Raw genomic sequence first — 17,654 nt, forward strand, 5'->3', positions numbered from 1 at the left:
GCTACCTTCATGCTCACAGCCAGCAGATTTCCACAGGTTGCCAGCTTCTACTGAGAACCCTGATAATCCTGATAATAATAATAATAATAATAATAATAATAATAATAATAATAATAATAATAATAATGATAACAACAACAACAACAACAACAACAACAACAACTTTATTTAAGTGTCGATGGATTTAGCACCAGAGCACTAATTGGGGACACTAATGAAATCACCTCAAAACAAATCAAATAATTAGTTTTTGTGAAGAGGGAAAAACCAGTCTGGGAGTACCTGGAGAAAAACCTCTCCGAGTAGAAAAAAGAACCAACAAACTCAACCCAAATACGACACAGAGTCTGAAATCGAACCCTGGCCACATTGATGGGAGGCAAGTGCTCTCACCACTGTGCCATCCCATCCTTTATCATAATAATAATTATTATTATTTTCAAAGTTTTATAAAAAGTCACAACCTGCCAAATCAGCATATTTCCACTTCTTTTTCATTCTCGTGGACTTCATGTTTGCACAGATGTGTTCAGAAATACCATTTACAGTGTACGTGTACTAGAGGCACCTGGATTTCAATAAGCGTCACAAAGTGTCCCCTTGCCCTTCTTCCCAATGTCAACATCACTTGCGTCTCTGGATACCTAGTACAATACACTTTATTCCAAAATGGCCGCCATTTAAATATTCTTTTGTTTTTATTCAAATTAGCCCTTGATGCCTCGTTCTTAAGCTTAAAATTCAAAAGGATATTTTATCTTGAACAAGGCAACAAGGGCCAATTTGTATCCGCATAAATCAGCCGCCATTTTGGAATAAGGTGTATTAACGACTTTAATAAAGTGTCCCCAAATGCTGCTCCTCACAAACGATAAAAAGCTGCATTAATTTACTTTAAGCTAAAAATTATAAGTTACAATAACCTTTACCCGTACCGTATTGTAAGTTGGAAATACATGTAGGTAGTAAAGGCTTAGAGGTAAGGGGACACTTTGTGTTGGATGTCAAACTTTGGCATGCATCTAATTTCATTTCTGGACAAAATTGTGCTGTTGACCTTGGCCATGTACATCACTGTACATAGTAGGTGCGATGAGAACAGATTGTGATGATAAATAATAATGGTTCATTGAGGTCAACACTTTGGCTGGAATGGCCTCAATGAACTAAAACAAATGGCCACTGGTTTTCACACCTGAAAAAGCGCTATAAAACTTAAGCAAGCGTAAATGCTAACTATTCATTGAACTGACTGGCCCAGGGTGGAGAAAGAACAGAGTACAGCTGTAAGGAACAGTTTCTTGGCTAAGGAAACAAAGCAGCTACAATACGTACAATCATACCTGGGGCCAACAATTCTGGAGTATTCTGGAGAATAGACGACTTCACACTCTTGAGTGCATTATAGGTGATCACAGCAAGATGGAGAGAAATTCAAAGGTTTGTGTGGAAGTTCAAAACGATGAAAAGTATTCATGATATGCAATTTTGGGTTTTTTAAATTTTCCAGAATAGAAGATGTGTGCTCAAAGGTGCGGCAGAATGAAGTTGGAGAGAATGGCTATTGTGGAAATTATTGTATTAAACAAAGTTTCTGCCATACATTTCCTGTAATTGCAAAGGCAAAAAATTACAGAGAATGTATGGAGACAAAAAAGCAATATTTAGGAATTCCAAAGGAATAGATACCAACTCCAGTTCATCTCAGTTATTAGGCTTTGAATTTCCCATCATGTTGCCCTGATTACCCATGCTGCACTCAAGAACGTGAACTGGTCTATTAGCTATAGGCCCACTAACTATTTATATACAGTAACTGGGTCACCACATTTTAACACAGAACGTTTATGTGATTCAAACAAACCTTGACATCCTTTGATTAAGCTGCACTTCCACAGTTAACATCTTGTTGCTTTTTACCACTGAATACGACCTTGCACTGAAGCTGAATGATTGTTCATCTATCAAGACAAATAATGTTGTTAACACACCAGTGCTTTCAAAATTCAAGAGGTTAATTTAAAGAGCAGATACAAAACTACTTATCCCATTCACCCCTAAACCGGCCATACTTAGTATTTTACTCCGTCTAACGCCAGACGATTTTACTTGTCAATGGGGAACCCCCAGGGGTCAATGGGTTAACAGAGAAAAATGTACATGCATTTAAGAAACAACTTCCTTGTCTGCCTCACAACAGAACAGAACAAGGTAAAGAGTTTCTTGGTTGTTTTATAAAGGACTATAAAGCCAAGTTTTCTGCAGAGTTATCTTGTCAAACAACCATAAATTTAAATTTCTCTTCTGTGTCATCAGCTCAGGCAGGCTTGAAGGACTGTGCCACTGTGAACTAGAGTACATGTAAGCTAACAAAGTTGTGCTAACATAAACTCAGTGTTCTGTGCTGCTATAAAATTATATTGGTTTAGGCCGATCACAATTAGGTAAATTTACGATAACAACATAAGGCAGCCTGGCAGGTGCAAGGAGTAATGCAAAATGGAAAGCAAATAGACTTTTCACTATGTTGATCCTGCCCCTTCATCTACAGCCTTCTCCTCCATATTAACCTTTGAGATACAGGTAAAGTCACATTTACAAACAACAGGACGTCAGTAGGACATTCGTCAAAATCTCAATTTGAGCCCAGTTCGAGTTACAAAACCACTTTGTAGCTACAGTATATGCAGCTATAATGCTAAAAGTGGAAGAAAACCTCGCAGATTTTTGTAGCTATCCATAAAGTACATAATGTACAATGTATCATGCCATCAATTATTGCTTTCCAAAAAGACCAATCCGATGCCTGCCATGCAGGGCCGCACCTTGTGCAAGTCTATAGCAATACACATTCAAGCCCAAGATACTGAAGGATGATATTAAAGTTTCCTAACAATTAAGGCGCTTTTCAAACAATACAAATTTAACTTAATACACCTTACCCCCAAATACAGATCTTGATCCACAAAAAGACTTTGAGAGAAGATTCAACTGTTGTTCACGGTCTTTGTCATGTTCCTGCAGTCCTTTGAAGTTTCCCTGTCTCTGCCGGGTTATAGTGCGCAAAGCAGCATGTCGAAAACTAATATCACAATAGCACATGGTTTACTATTATAACCCACAAGAAAAAACTAAAAAAGAACCAATTATCATTTCATATTTTATTGATACATGTCAATTTTGCTTTGTGTCTGTTCTGTAACAAGGCTCCATACATGTAATGTACATGTTCTATTATTTTTTTCTGAATTCTTAAATATTATTGTTTATCACATTACCAGTTTAGAGATAAGTCTTCTTCTAATTTTTCATCTAATTAAAATCAGGTGTGTTTGCAATACTTCATTCAAAAGTTTATGACCGATAAGGATTGCGATGAAAGTCGTCAAAATTCATTTCTGAAGGTATTCTTGTATAAATATTATCTTATTACTGGCATACCGTGCTCTGGAGGAAGCAGCATTTTGAGGCTGCTGTGTGATTTGCTTAAATTGCTTCAAAGCCAAAACCACATCTGTGGTTGTTCTGTTTGCATTGCAGTCAGGCTTTGATCCTCTCCACAAATTCACAACATCTCTAAAACAAAAATTACATCCTATAATTACTGTTAACTTTTTCAATGCAAGTTCCTTAATTAAAGTGCTACTATGATAAAAAAATAATTTTCCTTTGTTCTTCAGATTTTGAAAGCATGTTCGCCTAACACCTGAATGGGAAAATTTTGAGCTTTGATTTTTATCTAAAGGCTGTCCTTCCAAAGGTTTGGATTTTACGGTCCACCATTACTCACGTTCAAAAATGACCGATTGGACCTCAAAAGGTTGGATCTACGGAAAAGTGACGTAATTACTCAAAATTTCAGTGCGTAAATGCAACTTATTATATATGCAAAACACGAGTTTAAAAATCTGAAAGCCCGAAACTCAAATGCTGCATATTAATTCAGCCGTGTACACACGCATTGCATTCTTACACCAGTGAATCTTTGATGTCGTTTTCTCCTTGACCCAGCTCTCTCAAGATCTTAAAGTTAGCAGTTAAAATACACAAGTGTCTTTATAAAATCAGAACTTAAAAACTTGGGTCACTTAGTGTTTAGTTAACATAGTTTTGAAATCCAAAGAAAAAGAAGAATAATATTATTATTTTTTGGTCACAGTAGCACTTTAATTATTAATAACTTTAGTAAGGTGAGGTTGCAGATTATTTCTGGAGTCAATACTGTATTTGTTTTGAATGCAGAAAAAGTCACTAGAATGACGATAATGATGATGAAAGTTGCATTACTACATGTATTAGTAATAGTAATAGGACTGAGAGGAATAAAATTCAGGGAGTACTCGTGCAAGTGATTTTACGCGAGGCCCATTTGAAATTACGAGCACGATTATCCCTGAATTGTATGACACAAAGTCCTATTATTAATTAATCATAACCATAACAAAATGTGAGAAAATCAGAACAAAATCCAGGGATAAGAAGTCTTTGACTACCTCTTTGCATGAAAAAGTTAAATGTATATTCAACCTCTTTTACAAACAGTACGAAAACAGCAAGAAAGACCCCATCCAAGTGCACGTGATTGACACGCGAATGACATGGGTGTCCAATTACAGGTATCCAATTTGGGGTTGTTCAAACCATTTTAATAATATTTAGGTTTTTTTTTGTGTAATTCCCATTATCATAATGTGAAACCAAGGAAAATCAAATTTGAACTGGTTTAAAAAATTTTGAACCAGGAAAAAAATTTAAACCACAACATATCCGTTGTCTGATTTTCACCACGTGACATAAAGTAGCCAATAAAATTGTGCGAAAAGTAATGAGTGGGTAAGAAAATCTAGATAATGAACGAAATAATAATGAAGGTGAATTATAAATTGAACTGCAGATATGAAATCAAGTGAAGCAATGATCCTCGCAGCTATGAACGCAATTTTAGCAATTACATAGAGAGCGTCGCACCAGCATCGCGAGGTCACAGGTTCAAACCCTGTTGAAGTCCTGAATTTTTCAGGCTTCTCTACATTATTTCTAAAATTGCATTCATAAATACGAAGATCAATGCTTCAATTAAAATTTATAATACAATATCAAGAAATTATAATCTCTTGACAATATTTATTTTTTGGGTGGTAGATTTCTTATCACATTTAAGTCTGGATATTCTAAGGATTCTTTACAACTTTTTAAGTTGCCTCAGTGACTACAAAGAACTTTTTTGCTTTGAAAACTGTTAGAAAATTGTTTTATATCAACAGTTTCACTATATGACTGTCAAATGTCACCCCTTGTAAGGAATTAAAAGCGTTTTGCCCACCCGCAAGTTCGACCCCAAGAAGGTTTGTACCCCTCGCCCCCAGCGAGTTCAACCCCACCAAGGTTTGCAAACCCACCCACCCCCCCCCCCCCTTCCACATTTCAAGTTCAACCCCTAGTCCGACTCGAATGTGAAAAACTATGGTCAATTCATAAATCATCTTCATTGTCTAAAAGAAAGCACAAGCCAAATTGAATATTTCAAGTGGTATTCTTTAAGAAAATACAATACTGTAGACAGATTAAAGAGCCACGGATTTGTTGGAATGATCACCAATCATCTGTGCTCTGTGATCTAGGATTTATATTTGTTATAACTTTTTTTCTTCAAGGGGTGAAACTGGTTAGGGGAAAAGTGTCAAACTTGAAATGTGTGGGCAAACTTGGAGGGGTCGAACTCTGTTACCCTTGTAAGTTATAAATGTGTCAGGCTGGGTGGAGCTGCTTGAAACATTTAAAAAATTGAAAGTGGTTCAGAGTTGTCTGTACTACATATATTATCAACAACAATATGGGAATCAAACCCGGGCCACATCGGTGGGAGGCGAGTGCTCTCACCACTGTGCCACCCCTGCACCCCTGATTGGCTATTACATCGTGTGACATATTGACACGAGCATGATGCAAGCAGCATTGACGCAATGGAAAATTAGCCAATCAGATTGCAAGATTACAAGCAACCAGTTTCGACACTGGTTGAGTAGTATTCAAATCCATAGATTCTCAAGGTATTTAATGCTGGTTACACCGAACCTAGCTTTCAAGCAGCCCAGGCAAGAGCATTATTGACTGATGAAACAGACGACTCTTTTGTTCGAGTTCCGGTGGTTGGTACATTTCAATAACAAACGGACTGCTTGTAAACATAATCTATTTTGTAAGAGAAAATCAACAAACGCACCTCAACTTTTGCTTGCTTCCAGCAAAGTCATTTTCACTGATATTACTAAGCAAAACAGAAATAACTTAATACATTTTGAACTACAAGAGGCATGCGCACACCAATGTGAAACTTTATTATATTAAAACGCAACTGCACTGAGTCGATCAACCTCCATCGATTTGTAGCGTGCATTTACTCACCTGAGTCTTTGCTGCTCCAATGCTGTCAGCTCCATTGATCGATGCATGAGACTTGGGCTTCCAGGTTCGGTAAGCCCCACTACACGCACCTGCAACCGAATGTAACAGCATAGCGAAGGTTAAACGAGACAGACGTAGGATAACTTGTTCTCTGATCGAGTCATCACAAGTTGGTAAAAGCTTCCGATGTACATGACACCAAAAAAGTCATTTTTGAGTCTTATTTCACTTCAGAATGTGAGTTTGCCACCGACTGTCCACGCCATTTTCAACACATTTCTTTCACTTATTTTTCAAAATAGCGATACTTGAGCCGATGATGATCAGCGGAATACTTTGAAGCATGCGCAATGGTTAGGGAATGCCAAACTAGCGCGCTCTGCCAGAGCCAACATCAACTGTTACTCTGCTTTGCAACATCTTTGCTTTGAATTATTATTGCTTTTTAATTTGTTCAATCCGACATAATGTATTTAAATAAATGCAACATTGATGAGAATGCGACTGGTCTTAGATGTGATGGCACGAAATCTCAAGATACCCCTGCATAGCTGAAACCAACAGTCCTGGGGCGCTTTCCTTTTGTATGGAAAAACCGGGCAGAATTTTCAGTGTAAAGGAACGGAACAAATTTCCTCAATCAAAATGTGGAACGGGACGAGTGTGTTCCTTTCGAGATTTTCTTTTCTTTTTCTTCTCAAGAGACTGGATACTAATCATTTAGAATAACAAACATGGCTGCCGGATTTTCGATCTCACCTGCAGCTGCAGTGCAGCTACAAGCTGTAAAGCATCCGCGTGAAACCCGCACGAGTCATTTGGGCAGCTAAACACCAAGGCCCTTGGAGTCCTTCATGTTTTTTTTTTCAAGAGCAGGTACAAGTGGGACAATGCAAATGGAACAGGATTTTCCGATCATTCCGGGAAAATCGAGGAAAGGTATTCCTTTTTTCCCGAAAAAAATTCAGTCGAAAAACCCGTTTCATTTGATTTACCGCCGGATCAATCGGATTTTCTGTACAAAAGTGTCGGCTTTTGAAAGCACATCGTTTTGAGAAGATCCGAGAACGATCTAATTTTAGCATACACTCTTACATCACAGCTCTGCAAAAAATATCGTGTTTAAACAAAAAACGTAAAAGTAAGGCATTTGACTCTGAAGATGAATTTCGTTCATGTTGTCAAAATGTCGGTCTACAACCTAGAAGTAAAAAAATTAATAAAAGAACGAAATTAAAACTGTAAATTTACGTTCTTTTCAAACTTGTTTGTCGTTGTTCCAGTGACTAACTTAGTAAAAGCAAGGTGACACGCGCTAACACCAACCCGGTGTGGCCAACACAACACGTATGCGCACAACCATTTCACCCGGTCAATTAGCAGCCATGGACAGCTGTTACGGCCCTTTGGGCCTCATCAGCATGGCGTAGCTAACAAACTAGGCGGGTGTTTTTAGCACGCCTTTAAGTGGTCCACAATATCGGCGAACAATAGTCCACAATATCGACGACTTAAGTCCACAATATCGGCGAACAATTCAGGGAAACAGTGGCGGAGGGACCCGCCCCCTCCCCTCCCCTCCCCTCCTAATTTTGGACCAAAGCCACCAAAACACCATTAAACACCAAAACTGTGAAAGGGCAAAAACAAAATGTTTGAGAGCGGGCCCCCACCTTATCGCCATGTCTGGATCCGCCACTGGGGAAAGGCTTTACAACTGGATTTATGGCAGGATTGATCCGAAATAGAATTAACATGAAACTATGTAAAAGAACGGCAGCTGGTCAAGTTTTTCAAATGACTAAATAACAGGAATTTTTTAAACTCCCATTTCAAATAACGCTGATAAACAGTACCTTGAGTCTGTGTTTTTATTTCAAAAGCGTCGATGCTCACTTTCTTTTTCTTAAAAGTCTAAGAACTCATTTTAAAGAGATTAGCATTCAACAGTTACGATCAGCACCTATATCAGTTAAACACGTTAAGACTTTAGATACTTTAAGATGTCGACAAAAACGTCACCCCAATATAATAGCATTATCATAAGTCTTTTGTGATTATTCCATTTCGTTCACGTGGAGCAATGTTAGCGCGTAATCCTAAGTGGGTACGAGAGCGGGTTTCAGAGAAAATATAGGTAGTAGGGAGCTTACGAAACGACGACGCCGACGGCAACGACGACGCTACAAAACTTGAATAGGTTTAGTGAGCAAAAACAAAGGCTTCTGCTAGCTCTGCACGTGCGTTTTACATTTTGGTACATTTCGTTACCGTCATCTCCTAAATGACGACGTGAAATGACCAAATTCAAGGTTCTGTGGAGGACGTTAGCACATGACGATGAATTTTCAGTTCTCTCTATACGCTTCCAATCCACTCATACCAGTTTAATTCCTCAACAGTTACTACACATTTTTAACGCAAAATGACATGAAATAGTTTCGTAGTGATATGAATAACGCGAACTCGTATTATTAAATAAAGTCCTCGTAGCCGTCGTCGTCCTCGTTTCGTAAGCTCCCTAGTTTTTGAGACGCGGACGGCAACCGGAAGAGAACATTTCGCGCGCTAGGACGGTGGTGTCTCCCAGATTTTTATTCTAACCATATCTAATGGAGAAAAGATACTTGGCAATGTAAATGTGGTTGTGTGAAGACAAGTTAAAAAGGAAAACAACTCACTTCCGGTTGCCGTCCGCGTCTCAAACACACGCATGCTTAAGCTCCGTAATAGGAAACGACAACGGCGACGGCAACGTAAACTTCACAAATTTGCATATTTAGTGGGCAAAAAACAACAGCTTTGCACGCTCTGCACGTGCGTTTTTCACTTTCGTCCATTTCTTTGCTGTCGTCAACAAAACAACAACGTGAAATAGCCAATTTATCAAGGACGTCAGCACTTGAGATTTGGGCGTTTTCCATTTACACAAAGGGCGTTTTCCATTTACACAAAATTTCCGGAAATTTCGGTGGAAATTTCCATCGGATGAAAAAAACGTGTTCCATTTAACTCAGATCCGTTCGCTGCCCAGTGATTGCGATTTTACGCGCCAAAATTTAAAAATGTGGCCGTGAATAGCCTGAAAGTGGTAAGACCTTTTAAAAGTTGTAAATGGAACACACATTTCCATTGGAAAGTTTCCAACGGGAAAACAGGACTACCTTTTCAGAAGTTCCATTTATTCCGGAAATTTTCCAGTGGAACGAACCAAAAACGTGTGTTCCATTTACATCCCAACCGGAATTTCCGGAACTTCTTGGTAAATGGAAAACGCCCAAAGTTTCATTTTCTCCCCTAAATTAAGTTCCGTTCCGACGAGTGTCATTCTTTAGGAACTACCACATTTGCCTGATTGAATGAGACTTCTCAACTTCCCGGGTTGTCACTCGTATATAAAAATTTATGTACGAGTGACAACCCGGGCAAATAACCACACAAGAAGCGAGAAAGTCACCACGACAATAAAGTACGGCTTTTTTATTGAGAACTTTTGCGTGCATATATCTTTTACAGTTTGTTATCGAGATTCCCATGCAAATCCTTCAATTTTTTTTTAACATCCGAATCTGGGTGGCCTGTGGTCGCCGTCGCCGTTGCTGTTGCTATGCTGCACGATTATATTTGCTCTTTTAACCAATGATTTTATTGTTTTGTGCCGTTGACATTGCCGTAGCCATGGTCGTTTTTAAACTCCCTAAAAATGTTCCGACGAGAGAGGGTATTTCTTCAATTTGAATAACTACCGGACTGCCGGTCCTTTTATTTCAAAATCTTGTTTGGATACAGGTACTATGGACACAACAAATTAATGTTATGGTCGACGTCGCTGTTTAGTGCTCGCGTTTTCCCCACAACATAAGATTTGGTCATTTGCAGAGAACGGAAAACAAATGTACACAAATGTACAAAGGTTTGAAACGTAAGTCATTTTGTCAATTCAAGATCTTTAGGTGCCTAATCTATCTTAAACTTGTGGGCGTCTCTATATATACATGGTGATACAAGAAGACTTCAATTAATGGCGCAGTGAAAACGTATAGCCTAAGCCCATCTCAGATTTGGGATTATGCAATTTCCAGTAATGCCAACATTTATTTTAGAGAGGGATCTTCTAATTCTACCTGTGGCTGCAGGATAACTCAGTTATCGACTGGATGAATCCGGCACTATTCAAAGTATTAAGAAAGTAAGAAAGTAGTAAGAAACACTCCACATTAAACGTTTGGCAAGGTTTTAGGACATCTTTTCACAGATATGAGAGCAAATATTGGAAATCCTTAAATCACATTGTGAAGACAATAACGCGTAGTTATGTTTTGACTTCGCAATTTTTGTGCATAATATTGAAACTGATACGTCTGATACGGGTCAGTAGAATTTCACCCGGCCCTTTTTAATGGAATGCGCTATGCCCTATATGGAAACGGATAGCCTGCGAGCAAGCTCTCTTGCGGGAAACGGAATTGCCACGAATGTGGCAGAGTCTCGGCTCTTAAAGCTATATTCAAGGCCGGAATTGTTTGCAAAAAGGAAAACCAGCCTGTGTAACTGGCGGGATATTTTATCTCGGCATTATTCAAACGCGTGCGAGTAAATCGATGGTACTTTGCGCTGTTGTGTTTTGGCCTCGAGTGGGCCGTTAATTCCGAGTCTCGTTGAAGGGAAGTGAAGTGACATCCTGAACTGAATATGGAAGCTGAGAGCCGGACCAAATACTTTTTGGAGAAGGTATGCGAAATATCTTGGATAAAAAGGACCAGTGAAGTTTAAAAATGATCGAGAACAATGTTTACAAAAGCAACTGCCATGGTAGAGTAACTTTTGCAAGTAATCTGAGGACGCTGCCACTCTTAACTCTAAATGCGAGATTTAAACGCAATGAAGCAATTTCCTATAGCAAGAGCTTTGAAGCTTTCCCACTAATGATCATAAAAACGACCAGTTTGTTTTTTGTTTGCATTTTTGTTTACGTTTTAGAGAGATATAAGCTGTCGACATTTTATTCAGTGTAAGTGTCTACAAATGATGAATCAATCAGTTCAAATCGGGGTCAGTTGTATTAAAATCCTATTTGAAATCGTTCCGATTGACAGCATTAACTTGCTTTTCAAAACGTAGGAGTAGTCGATTTGAAAAGCGTTTTGTTGCGAAATTAAAAGCTGAAAAGTTATTCAAATTTAAAGAAAACTTCAAAAATTATAAAAGTTTCCGGCAGACGGTCAGAGATATCATTACTGATCAAGTCAGAAATAGAAGTTGTAGTTTGAAATGTAAGCAGTTAGCTTTCAATAATTGTGATCGGAACACCTCTTCAAGTACTTTAAAATATCAACTTGTCCCTGCTTCGGTTGTCCAAAAGGCGGACAGCGCAATGATAAATCTCTATCCAGCGGATTAGCGCTCTCAATCACCTTTCAACAAGGCGGCAGGCCTAATGATTTTTTTATGGTCAAGAGGCTAGTGCTGGAAGATTCGACCCGCCCATTCAAACAACTTATTTTTTTAACATATTTTAAAATTATCGGACTTTCGGCCATTTGCTGATATCAAGTCTTGATCGGTTTCGGATCACATCTACACTACAGTTTTTTTTCTTTAATTTAAGGAAAATATTGCTTTTGTATTCGTTATCATTTACCTCTGGCGCATCGACGCTTAAGATTCGTCCTCTTTTGCACCACCAGCCGTTATCTTGACACCAGGAAGTGACAACAAGTAAAGGAAAGAAGCTAAGCGTGACAAACGCTTCCCATAGCTCTATCTCGTCGGGAGAGCTCCATTTTAGCACGACAAGCAGCCAGATGTACGCAAAGAGAGACCATGCGGACGTTACGATGAAAACGCCAAACTCCCGAATTCTCTTGACCGTCCCACTCGGTACGCTAACCACACAAATCGCAGTAATAAGAAGAAGATTAAATGATGCAGATCCGATTATTGTAAAACTACCAAGACCATCTTTGTCTTCTCGCGAGGCATCTGGTTCGTTGCCTAAATTTTGAGCAGTCTCCACCACAGCCAATAGAATTTCCGGCGCTGATGAACCTAACGCCATCAATGTTAAATTAGCCACGGTTTCGTTCCATACAAAGACTTCGATCTCAACTCGTTCCTGTCTGTCAGGATCGAACCGCGTCACTTTTCGCTTTTTGCTCGTTATGACTTCGATACAGCTCATGAAAATGTCCGCAATTATAGCTATACCTAGGAATATATAAACCATTGCAGTTACGTATAAAACTCCACGTAATCCTTCGTGCCATAAGTTCTGCGCTGGCAAAAGAAGCCAACTTTTGAAGCATGGAGCCTCGTATTCGACGACGTATCCCCTGGAGTAATTGGCGAGGTAAACCATCATAATTGGCAAAACTGCACGTCAATGACCTCTTAAACCGCTCAGTACTTTCCAAGGAGAATCAATTACACCATGTCACTGACGTAGAGAGTTCGTGGATCTTTTTGCAAAAAGGGATGTGAACATCCATCCATCCACTTATCGGGAAGCACCGTCCCGGCCTGTCCTACAAATCGACTCCAGGACATAGTAATGGTAAAACAATAAACCCTATCAATAGCATCTTGAGCCGCACTGCGGCTTTGATGGGACTGAGCCGATCAGTTCGACTGAAGTCTCACAGAGGATGTCAGGCTTTGGGTGGTTCAGGTAGTTGGATCAAACGGCGGACAGATCTCACTTCTCAGCAGACTTTTCTTTCAACTGAAAGAGTACGACAGAGATAATATTGTCACGACAATAGCAGTTCCCTTTTCTGTGTCAAATATGATCACTCGATAAGATTATTCAAGACGTCACCACCAGCTTATTCTCAAGGAAGCGTTGCCTGGGCAACGACAAACAAAGGCATTGCACCTCATCAAAAGATGGATTTGTTCATAAGCGAGTGGTCTTTTGAATAAGACCGTCTGTGTACAGTATTTTAAAATGCAAATTGCGTTTGTTGATTTTCGTTCCCTTTGAATGATAACCATTTTATCACAGATCACATAAACAGCCTGCTTATAAAAAGTTTTCCCTTCACAATTAAACTGAATAGCTTTGTTGTCTTTTTCGAAAAAGGAAACCGAAGAGATTTTTCCTGTCATCTCGAGAGTTTACATAATGACTTAAGATAATTTCACACGCAGCCTTAACTCATTATGTCCTACTTTGATCACGATTGATCGCGCCTCGTTTGTTTTTGTTTAATTGTACAAATCGGCTGTTAACGAAACTCTTTTAAGATTCATTAATTCATCCCTGAACTCTCTCTGTTTAGTTCTCCCAGAGGCCCATAATCCATGGACTTCTGCTTTTCCGTAAAGTAAACAGAAATACTGAGACTTCGAGCCAAAACGTAGATTACTAACTGAATTCTTTTTGAACGAGATTTAGCATCGAAGATTACAAAGCGATTCAGCCTTAATTTTCACGCTGTTTAATATTTGACGAGATGGTACCTATGCTGTTCGTTAACTAGACGGTATTAATTAAACCATGTTAATAATCCATAAACAACCTTTACGGCTTTTTGGAATTAATCACACAATTACACTTCCTCGCAAATGTATAGACGGTATTCACTAGAAATTCGACAGGCTTTTGGAGGCTGCCTTTGTCTAGTTTACTTATGTACCCGTCTCGTCGGGAAATTCAATTTTACGCCACTGTTTTTCATTTCCGGTGCGGATGAACAATCCTAACAAAACTATGACTTTTTCTAATTAAAGTTGACGGAAACATGTTATGAGAAAAGTGGTCGAATTGTTGTCGGCTTGAGAGTCATTATCAGAAACCAGACGTTTTTTTTAATTGCGTTTTTTTAAAAGAATTCTTTTATTTCCCTCGAAAAAGGAATTAAGTGAGGTTTTCATTGATGTTCACGACACTAAGAATTGCACTTTAGATGCGATACTTCGTAAGGTCACCTAATTTTCGCTTGTTTTGTCAAGCAAAAATGGTTGCTTCCCAATGTCACCGGATACAAGATGCAATTCCGGCTTTGTTTTAGATAGATATCATGACAGATCATCGAGATGAAAGAAAAAAGAAATTGGTCTCTGTAGTAGTTTCACGGAGCATTCTCTCAACTCCCTGAAGAAGTGCCTGACGAAATATTGGTCAAACAAAAAATATATATCCTCACAGCATTACTACCAGCCTTGCATAATTATTTTGTTTTAAGTCTAAATATTATTTTCTAGTTAGATCTCCCAAGATCCGGCACTTGTACTTTTTTCAGCTCCCCAAAAAAGCAGCATTTGTTGCTGAAGTGACTTCAGATTTTACACTTGCAGTAATCAGCGTGGGATGATTTTGTTTTGTTTATAGTTTCAGTTTGTCTGTTTGTTTATTTGCTTCTTTTTTTTTATGCTTGCTTGTTTATTTGTTCTTTCGCTGACTTGGTTTTCCTCCTCTGCCCTTTGCTTCTGGGATTCCTCGTTTTTTTTTTTAATGAAAGCTAAATATCCAGGAGCCCAAAGGGGTCCTGATTCTGAAGTATCTTAATACTTGACGTGGCTTAATTGCACTGTTTCCACTTTGAAATATGCATGAAAAATTCCTCTACTCTGATTGGTTGCAGGAAATGCATTTTTCAGGTAAAACAGCACAAAAAAGAGTTAATAAAAAATAATAATAAAGTAACAAACCAAGCTTTCTGATTGGTCAATGATCAAAGAAAGTTACAGAGAGCCAATCAAATGCGATCCCTGGATGACGCAATTTTCGATAACCAAGAGGTAAATGAGGTAAGAGCCTTTTCCAATAGTAGTTTTTTTTAAATGTAATCTTAGCGACGCAGAGGCACCTAATGACATAATGAAATTTTAAATATCAGCAGCATTGGGAACGAGAACTTAAAATCGCTTTCCGAAACTTAAAATAGATTTTAAGTTTCGTTTTCGTTTTCGTTCGATTTTAAGTTAAATTACGATGGAGCTTGAGGATCCGTTCTTTTACCTCATCTTCTCTTGCGATAACCTATCTCGAATTTTTGCATGTGCCTTATTAATAAGTAATTACAGCCCTATGGGCTCGTGCAATAGGCCTTATTCACGATAGCGGCAATATTTTTTTTCAAATTGTCATATGCCGCGGGAATTAGCCGTGTGTTATGCTGGGGAGAAAATCGGCTCCCACGGTCGAAAATCGGCTCGTCGAAATATTGAAATAACATTGCTTGAAATACATTTTAGAATATAGAATTAAGTACCTTTTATAATAATTTTTATATCTTTGATTGCCTTTGACATTTTGACATTCTACTTCGTTATCTCCTCATTTTTCACCAAAAAAAAAACATCGAAGTAACTTGTGTAATCGCTCTATTTTACTACTTAGGTGAGAAACATTTAATGAACGTGAAACAAATCATCTGTGTGGCTAAGATGTTCATTATAGCCTCTCGAACTTCTGTTGTTTGCCCCCCTGTGTAGCTGATTTGCATGATGATAGCAAATCCAACATGGCGGCCATCGTGAATAAGGTCTATTCAGCTCGCCCTTAAAAAAAAAATACTCGTGCTCATTTATCCCAAATTGCACTCGACATCGTGTGATTACTAATGTTGTCTGCGGTCATAGCAAAGAACGGTGATCTGGACATATTTCGATTGCTATAAAACAAGACTTTTTTCTGCCGGCATAGGCCAACACTCGAAGTCTATCCATGATGAAAAATGAGGATCTTCTTTAATCTTCCGAATATAACAAGGGCAGGGGCCGAGGTAAAAGTGTCTAAAAGGCCACTTCAGGAAATACCATAATGCTCCTTGTTTGTCCCCCCAAATTTTGCATAAGCATTGTTTCCAGTTTCTCTTGGGACTTACAATGGTCCCAATAGAAAACAAAAACAATGATTATGTAAAATTTGGGGGGACAAGCAAAAAGTATTATGGTATTATCCCAAGTGGCTTATAGGACGTTTTCAAACCAATCTCTACAGAGGCACAAATAACAACAGAGAAACTTATGACTTATGGTGGACGAACAAAAGACGCTAATGAGAGATCTTTTGTTTTCGTCCACCAATATGGCGGCGATGACGTCACGTGAAAACCATCTATAGAGTGTTTTCAGTAACCTTGTTTCTCCAACAAAACAAAAGAAAACACTTGCATGTTAATAGAGCTCAATTCCCGGAGGATTATCAGAAATAAAACTGAAACAGCGGTCACAAACATCAGATATAAACGCATCATTTGAAATTATCGTTTACTTGACGTTTCGAATGCTTCGGAAGTGACGGTTAATACAAAATTGTAGTTTCATACGAAACGTCAAGTAAAAGATAATTTCAAATGAGGCGTTTATGTCGGATGTTTGTCACCGCTGTTTGAGTGTTATTTTTGATAAAACTGAGATGCCCAAAGAAAAAGAGTATTCCCGGAGGATAACTTGGTTGGGTACACCAACAGCAACAGGAAAACCTTAAATAACAATGACGACAACCAGGTTTTCTGAGCCCGCGAGACTAAGCACCCCCAGCAAACCATTGTTTTAACGAAAACCGCTGGTCAGCAACCTGGTTCTGGTCATTGCTGTCTAAGGTCTTCCACACCCAACATGGCCGCTCTTTCACTGTTTGGGTACACCAACATGGCTGCCGTGACGTCACATAAAAAAACCTCTAAATTTTAAAACAAAGAATAGCTAAAAAGAGTTTTATTTCTCGGGGGAATTAGCCAATTCGCTATTTTCGCAAATCTCATAATACAGTTTATTTTGGGGGGTTACTTAAGGGCATTACTTTGGGGCATTAAAACAATGGATATCCAGTTCACTGAAGCATGATACAGTCGCAAAAGTAAATGACGTGTATTGTTTTATGCAAAGAACCCCCCAAAACGCATTGCATTATGGGAATGAGAAAGTGGGGAATATCAAAAATACCATAATACTCTTTAGTAAAAATAACAAACAAACTGCGGTTATAAACATAACGAGACAACGCATGTTGTAGAACTTTTTATGAACTAGACGTTTCGTATGCTCCAACATACTGTACATCCTCAGAAGTAACAGTTACCTAAAGTACAATTGAATTTATACACGAAGACTAATACCAAATAAGGAAAGTAATGACAATGAAAAAATAAAGAAATGAAAATAAGCAGACCTAGTTAAATTTGCTTGAAAAAATATAAGTGGCTAGTAGAGAAAAAGTTTCTCACTGCCAACATTTTCATTAAGCGCTGGATTTAAATCGCGAATCAACAAGGTTTCCTTAATTTTACAATGTATATCAG

At 38.5% G+C, this 17,654-nt stretch overlaps 1 protein-coding gene across 6 annotated transcripts in view; it reads right to left on the reverse strand.

Moving 5' to 3' along the window:
* The window catches only part of LOC137992289 (sodium/calcium exchanger 2-like), a 37,157-nt gene extending 24,391 nt beyond the window's left edge, over positions 1 to 12,766 (reverse strand). For 3 of the 6 annotated variants that reach the window (XM_068837551.1, XM_068837550.1, XM_068837549.1), the window contains exons 1-6: positions 12,047 to 12,766; positions 6,406 to 6,494; positions 6,224 to 6,268; positions 3,442 to 3,576; positions 2,943 to 3,082; positions 1,865 to 1,961 (exon numbers count right to left, since the gene is read on the reverse strand). In XM_068837551.1, coding sequence (XP_068693652.1) covers positions 1,865 to 1,961; positions 2,943 to 3,082; positions 3,442 to 3,576; positions 6,224 to 6,268; positions 6,406 to 6,494; positions 12,047 to 12,766 — 1,226 coding nt within the window. Of the gene's footprint in view, positions 1 to 1,864; positions 1,962 to 2,942; positions 3,083 to 3,441; positions 3,577 to 6,223; positions 6,269 to 6,405; positions 6,716 to 12,046 lie in introns of those variants that run through there. The other 3 variants (XM_068837553.1, XM_068837554.1, XM_068837555.1) reach the window with 3 other exon arrangements.
* Positions 12,767 to 17,654: the final 4,888 nt, after the last annotated feature.

The sequence above is a fragment of the Montipora foliosa genome, chromosome 2 (genome assembly GCF_036669935.1).
Source record: "Montipora foliosa isolate CH-2021 chromosome 2, ASM3666993v2, whole genome shotgun sequence".
NCBI classification, from domain to species: Eukaryota; Metazoa; Cnidaria; class Anthozoa; order Scleractinia; family Acroporidae; genus Montipora; species Montipora foliosa.